At 36.1% G+C, this 7,429-nt stretch overlaps 1 protein-coding gene across 1 annotated transcript in view; it reads left to right on the forward strand.

Moving 5' to 3' along the window:
* The first annotated feature begins 1,514 nt into the window (after window positions 1-1,514).
* The window catches only part of LOC101618892 (hyaluronidase-1-like), an 8,112-nt gene continuing 2,197 nt past the window's right edge, over window positions 1,515-7,429 (forward strand). Inside the window, exons 1-2 of the mRNA XM_004677173.1 lie at window positions 1,515-2,432; window positions 5,803-5,892. Coding sequence (XP_004677230.1) covers window positions 1,515-2,432; window positions 5,803-5,892 — 1,008 coding nt within the window. The remainder of the gene's footprint in view (window positions 2,433-5,802; window positions 5,893-7,429) is intronic.

The raw sequence follows: 7,429 nt of genomic DNA on the forward strand, positions 1-7,429 counted from the left end.
TCATGTAGCCAACTGACTCAATAATAACAAATTTTTCTAAAAAGGTCACAGTTGATAAAAAAAACTCAATGTGATTTAAGTTTCTTTATAAACGCAAGGTGCTATGTCACAAGAGTTTACATATGATTTGGCTGGTGTCTTTTCCTGCACTTGTTATGTTCAATAAAGATAGGAAGAACTACATGAAAAGTAATGCATACTTATAAAAAGACATTGAGTTTAATGACATCAAAGAAAAATCTGTGATTCCTTTATTTAAAAAAAAATATGTTCATGACGAAATCATGGTGATATAACAAACCACAAAGCTTACAAGGTGAGATCTTGCTGGCTGGCATGAGTCAATTTAATTAGACAGTCTGTATTCTAGGAAGATTCTTTGGCAGTTTTGGCTCAACTGACTATGCAGTAAGCACTTAAAGAGCCAACTTCCACTTGGGATTTAAATGCTGAAAATATAGTCCAATTTTTTTCAGGGAAAAAACCCCACAGGTATTAGCTTATTTATGTACCTGAGAGAAGATAACATCTAAGTTCATCATCAACAGCAGGTAATTGGCACACCTATCAGTTTTCTATTTCAGCCTGCTAATTCCAAGGGTAACTGAAAGGGTAACAAACAAAAATGAAGAAACACACCTTTGAGGCAAATGAATTTCAAACAACAAGCAAGGCATTACCATTTGTTATTTCTTTTCATTTCTATTTAATATTTGCCAGAATACCAACAAGTGCTCATTTACCGGCCATGCTCCTAGAGTTTTTTTTTTTTTTTTTTTAAGATTTATTTTTATTATGCATACAGATTTGCGGTACAAGCCAGAGGTGCAGGGGTGGTGAGAATATTCACCAGAGACAGAGCTGGGAGCAGAACAGGCCAGCTGACGAAGTACACTGCTGAGGGGAGCAGCAGGACGTGTCAGGAGAGGTCTGCCACGCCATGTGGTCACCTCCGGGGCGGGGATCGAATTCATACTTGAAGTGACTTTAGCTTCTCAGTGCTGTGTTATAACCAGCTGCACCACCAGGGAGGGCCACTCCTTAAGTTTTTTCCTGGTTAAAGGGGAATCCAGTCCTACTTGCTTTTCTAGTTCCCCTACAAAGATAGGTCTGTCAGCACAGGATGGCTTATATCAATGTATTGACTAGTGAGAAGTCTGAGAAACTAAAAACAGAAGAATTAGGTGGTACAGTTAGAATTGTTGAAGATATATGTGCAATTTTTAACTTTAATGTCTATTCATAGACTTTTTGACTTTCCAGTTTTTTAAAGTCTCATTTTCTTCCTTTGTTTACATAAACTATAAATGATGCCTAGATTTGAATCTACTTCATAAATCATATTGCAACTTTGTCTCACACTTTAAAGAATGACTTCACCATCACCATGATTTTTTACTTGATTTGCTAGTCTCTGTACTGTAAAACTAAAGGGACATAGGACTCTGTCATGGTTAATTCTTTTCTTCTTATTTTGAAGGCAATTGCTTTAACAATGACATGAACCACCAGCCATGTGTAAACAGTGGGTGGTGTTTCTAGGAGCGCTGCTGATCTGGGTCATGTCCACGCAGCCAGCCTTCAAACCAGCATTGCCTCCCGTGATCAAGAACACACCTTTCAACGTTTTCTGGGCTGCCCCAACGATACAATGTCAACATTTCTTCAATGTGAATCTGAATCTTCAGTTATTTAATATTATAGCAAATCCTGCAGAAACGCAGAGCGGCTCAACCATTGTCATATTTTATCCGGATGAATTAGGGTTCTACCCTTATGTCTCCCAAGGAAAATCCTTTAATGGAGGGATCCCACAGAATATGAGCCTTCCTGAACACCTTAGGAAAACCGCTGAGGACATCAGAAAAGTTGTCCCTTGGTGGAGATCAGAAAGTCTTGTTGTCATTGACTGGGAAAGCTGGAAACCTCAATGGGATAGAAATTGGGGAAATAGAATGATATACAAAAATTATTCCATGGCTTTCACTGGGAATCACCACCCTGATTGGTCAGAAATAAAAGTGAAATCTGTTGCCCAGCAGGAATTTGAAAGTGCTGGAAGGAGTCTTATGAACACCACTCTCACCCTGGCTTCAGAAATGAGACCAAAATGCTTATGGGGGTTTTATCTTTATCCTGACTGCTACAATTATGATTACAGGATAAATTCAGAATTGTACACAGGCAATTGTCCAAATGATGAGATTTTGCGCAATGACCAGCTCCAGTGGCTGTGGGAAAAAAGCACGGCCCTTTACACTTCAATTTACTTGGATACAATATTGAAGTCCAGTTTAAATGCTTTGAAATTTGCTCATTATCGAATTAGAGAAGCCTTGAGAATTGCTCAAATGGCTAGGCAAGACTATGCTTTGCCAGTGTTTATTTTTTCCAGACCATTTTATTTACATGGTATTGAAACTTTGTCACAGGTAAGAAAGTACTCATAAAGAATGGAAATTTAATAGAACGACTGGTATAATGTCCTTAAAGTATATTAGTACTGATGGTTGATATGCCTTTTTAATGCCAAACTAATTATGAAAATCACTGATTTCATAGGTATTTACTGAAGAATTTTGCAATAATGATTTTTACCAGCTTAACAAGGTTAGCAGTTGTTAACCTTGAGTAAAAATCACATAACAGATGACTTTAACCAGGGAGAAAATTTAAGATCACCTTTTTAATATGAAAGTGTAGCAACAGTTTTCCAAATCAAAACCATAAACCCAGAATTTGGAAATTATCAACCAAGTCAATTTTTTTTAAATTATATCACACCTTTATGTTCCAATTGATTAGGTTAGTTGAAAAATAATAGATACTCTGATTTTATCTATACGAATCTACAATGTGATTTAGTGGTTATGCCTAAGGATTTAATGTTACTTATATAAATGGATAGATATTGTCCTTTAATTAACACAAAGTAGGAGAGAAATGTGGGAATGACCTTGTTTGAAAAACAGTGAGTTTGTAGACACTTGGAAATGTTCAAGTTTTAACTAGATGTCCTTTTGCATAGGACAATATTGTAGTGACTCAAATCACTGAATATGTGGCTAGATCAGAAAACCTTTACATTTCTATGACTCCTTTGAGTCTACAATTTTGTTATTCTAGTACCCAGCACAGAAGCAAGTTGTTGGTTAGATAGCACATAGCTTACTTTCTTAGACCACTCATATTTGAGATAAGGGCATTTAAAGCAGTGACTATTCTTCCTCAAATATTTGAGAACGAAATCTACCACCACAAATACTGTTAATTGGTTAACATTTATCTCTGCAGGATTATGCACTATTATTAAAAAAACAAAACAGGCCCTCCCTGGTGGCGCAGCGGGTTAAAGCACAGCACTGAGAAACTAAAGCCACTTCTGCATGAGTTCGATTCCCGCCTACCCCGGAGGTGACCACATGGCGTGGCAGACCTCTCCTGACCCGCCCGCTGCTCCCTCAGCAGTGTACTTCGTCGATCTGCCTGTTCTGCTTCCCCTCTGTCTCTGGTGAATCCTCTCACCCTCCGCATCTCTGGCCTGTACCCCAGTTCTATATGAATAAATAAATCTTTAAAAAAAAAAAACTAAATTTATGAAGAAAACATTTTATCATGACAGGAAGTTGGAGGATTTCAGGGGTATCTAATTTGCCTCTCATCCAGATACAAATTCTTTCTACCTGACTTCTGTTATATCTTTTTTCCTAAAATGGGGTACTCCCTATGCCAGAAAATCTGCCATTTTGATGCAATATTAATTCCTAGAAACTCCTTGAGTGTAGTAATTCTACTCTGTCTGTTGATAATTTCATATCATTAGTTGTAGTTCTTTTTGTGCAACAAAAAATAAATCTTCCCATCAAAAGCCAATACTCCAGATATTTGAAGACCTGTCATACTGAACAAAGTCTTTTTGTTAATTTATTCCTCAAGGAGCAAATCCCTTCAATCATGTCATTATCTCAAATCCTTTTGGAAAAAAAGAGTAGCTAATATTTATTCATTTAAAAATTATTTGCTGAGTGCTTCCAATAATAACAGTAGAAAAAAATAATCTAAGCAGATTGTTTTGATGGAAAATGGAAAAGTGAGATGAGTCACTCATTTTTTTTTTTTTTAAAGATTGATTTATTTATGCATACAGAACTGGGATACAGGCCAGAGGTGCAGGGACAGTGAGAAGATTCACCAGAGACAGAGTGGGGAGCAGAAAAGGCGTATGTACAGAGTATATTGCTGAGGGGAGCAGAGGGAGGGTCAGGAGAGGTCTGCCATCCCGTGTGGATCACTTCCAAGGCGGGGATCGAACTCATGCTGAAGTGGCTTTAGCTTCTTAGTGCTGTGCTTTAACCTGCTGCGCCACCAGGGAGGACCTGAGTCACTCATTTTAACAAAGGTGTTGTTCACACTTTTTTCCATTTTTGTACTATTTGACTTTTGAAGTAAATGATGAGGTAAGGTTCACTTTGGAATTGCACTTACAGAATTACCTAAGTGTTATTGTAGTAAAGTGTTTTAATGTTTTCCTACTCTCTTGCATTTTTCACATATCAATAATCTGGATTTTTTTCACCTGGCATAGAAATAAAGTAACTTTTCAATGAAATCATTTCAAACTAACTCTGCTTGGTATTTTGCTTTGGAGGTGTCTCAATTGAAGTAAAAGACTTGGTTTCTATTTAAGATCCATGATATTGTTAGAATAATGGAAGAATGTTTCCTCTTGTCTTACTGTGATGAATTGCCAGACATGAATACCTTGCAAACTGTCTATAATAACTCTCTTCATCTTTCATCTCCCTATAGTTTCCACTTTTCTTACACTTGGTCTATAATTATAGACATAACATCTTCAGTTTCTAATCTTGGTAAATTATAATGGACTTAATTTATTAACTGGAGAGTCACTTGGACAACTCCCTTCTCCTGTTTCCATTATCCACCAGGTAACTAACATTGATTTATTTCAATTTCCAAATACTCTTCAGTCTGTCCACTCTGCTCATAAAGATGGACATTGCCTTTACTGAGTCCCTCACTGTTTCTCATTGAATAGTTTCCATGGTGTCTCCCAACCTGCATTCATATCTCCCTCTTCAGTGTGTTCTTTATATTCCAGTAAAAAATATAAGGTTGCAGATTTGTATCTTTCTAGAGATTTTTTTAAAAAAAAATATGTAAGTGCTAACACTATTTAAATAGCTTAAAAGACTCTTTATAATATTTGGATCTTGGTTTAACATAAGGATTCAGATACCTTCCCTTCTCCCCTAATGTCCTAAATCTTTACCACAAGGGTTACTGGCACATCTCTGGGTGGACTTTGCTTTTTCCTATACAAATCCCTTTGCCCTGCCTACTGGGCATATAACTTGCTTTCTCCAGGTATTTACATTCATTTCCAAATATTAAATTTCACATTTTTAAGGAAACCTCCTCACACTCTTCCATATTGACTTTTTGCAGTCTTATAGGTGCTAATATAAGAATTTAACTTCTTATACTGCAGTTACTTGTTCCTATGCCTGTCTTAACCATTGTTATGAAGTACTTCCTCAGGGACAGAAACCAGAATATATTTTATTTTTATATTATTGGCATCTAGAATATTTACTGGAACATCATATTTAACAAATAATTGTAAGTATTCAAAAGCAGGGTTACCTTTTCCAATTTTTGCTATGTAGTCCTTTGATTTAGTAACTAAGATAACATGATTGTAGCTGATGGGTAAAGACTTATTGTCAGTGACTAAATTTGATTTTGCCAAGACTACTTGTGACTATTCTCTTTTTGTAGGAGGACTTAGTACATACAATTGGTGAGAGTGCAGCACTGGGAACAGCAGGCATCATATTATGGGGAGGAAATGAATATTCTGCTTCAAAGGTAAACAGTGCTTTCTCTACCAGAAACTCGAATATATTCTAAATATTGTTTTGGGTTTCAATTTTTCATGTTAGAGATAAATGGTTGATGATTACCTGCCCACTTGACTGGAACAATGTTCACAGAATATAGGAACTACCATTATTTTGGCACCTACTCTTCTGGCCATGGTGGTTTAGTCATAGGAGAGAGACAAGCTTTTCATGTTATGATATGCAAATTCAATAATTACATCTTGGTGTGTAAGTTTGCACAAGTCAATTAATCACTTTGAATCTCATTTCTAAAGTAATAAAATACCTACTCTGTAGAGCTTGCTGGTAGATTAAATCATATCATATATGTAACAAAAACCCACTAAATCAAATATTTCATCGACATGGAGTGTGGAGTCTTTATTTTCTAGATACGTATGCTAAACTAGAAGCATTTATGGGAGGGAAAAATATGTATATACTTGTTTATTAACAGACTATGCTTGATATGACTTTCGGGAAATAGCTATTATTTTTCCACAACTGACAATTGAGTATGTTCTCTTGGTCATCTGTCAGAGTGCCTAAATAAGCACAGTTTCCCTTCATTTCCAAGTTGGGGACAAATAACTCCATTTTCAGGTACTAAAACATCTGGTTTCATAATATATAACAATAGCATCTCTTTTTAATTCACCATGGCACAAATCAGCATGATGGAATTGTTAAGAGCAGAGGCCCTGAAGCCTTGTTTCCCATGCTCATTTTTTTTTCATGAACAAGCGATCATGAACAAGTCAGTGATTTTACAAATTTGCGTTGGTAAAATGGGGTGATAATATTATTTGTCTCATAGAGCTTTTATGAGAATTACAATAACATATGGAAAGCACTGAAAACAATAGTTGGCACTAGCTGATTGCCAGGTAAGTTTTGGTTATTATTATCTAGATTAAAATTGCTTGCCACCATCTCCCTACACTTTAAGCTGGGGTCTCATGTCTGGGAAATAATACAATTAATTTCTACATTTCAAAGATGTGTATTGGAGACCAAAGATGAGATATAAGAGGAGGCAAAGTAAGTGATATCATTTTTATTTGGTTGCATTTATAATATCTTTGTTTCTTGAAGTCTCTTGTGTCCTTCTCTTTTATTTTGGTAAATGGTGCTCAGTTTTGTTTTATTCTATATATCTAGAAGTTTCTTCAGATTCCTCAGACAAGAAGACTTGACCTCACTAAAAATAGTAACTTTTCCCCTAAATATAGTATGAAGTTGGCTTAGACTAGATGAACTGAAACAAATATACATGCGCTTTTCAGAACTTATTATTGCCCAAAGTGATACCTTGTCTAACTGCCTGTCATTAGTAGCTTTAGACTGCCTCATGACTTTCCATTTGAAGCCCTGAATCCTTACAATGGATTTACAGTTTGGGGACCTCTTTTTTTTTTTTTTTTTTAAGATATGTTTATTTGTACATACAGAACTGGGGTACAGGCCAGAAACTCAGGGGCTGCGAGAGGCTTCACCAGAGACAGAGTGGGGAACAGAACAGG

The sequence above is a fragment of the Condylura cristata genome, unplaced genomic scaffold, assembly GCF_000260355.1.
Source record: "Condylura cristata isolate star-nosed mole 26May11 unplaced genomic scaffold, ConCri1.0 scaffold00005, whole genome shotgun sequence".
Taxonomy (NCBI): Eukaryota; Metazoa; Chordata; class Mammalia; order Eulipotyphla; family Talpidae; genus Condylura; species Condylura cristata.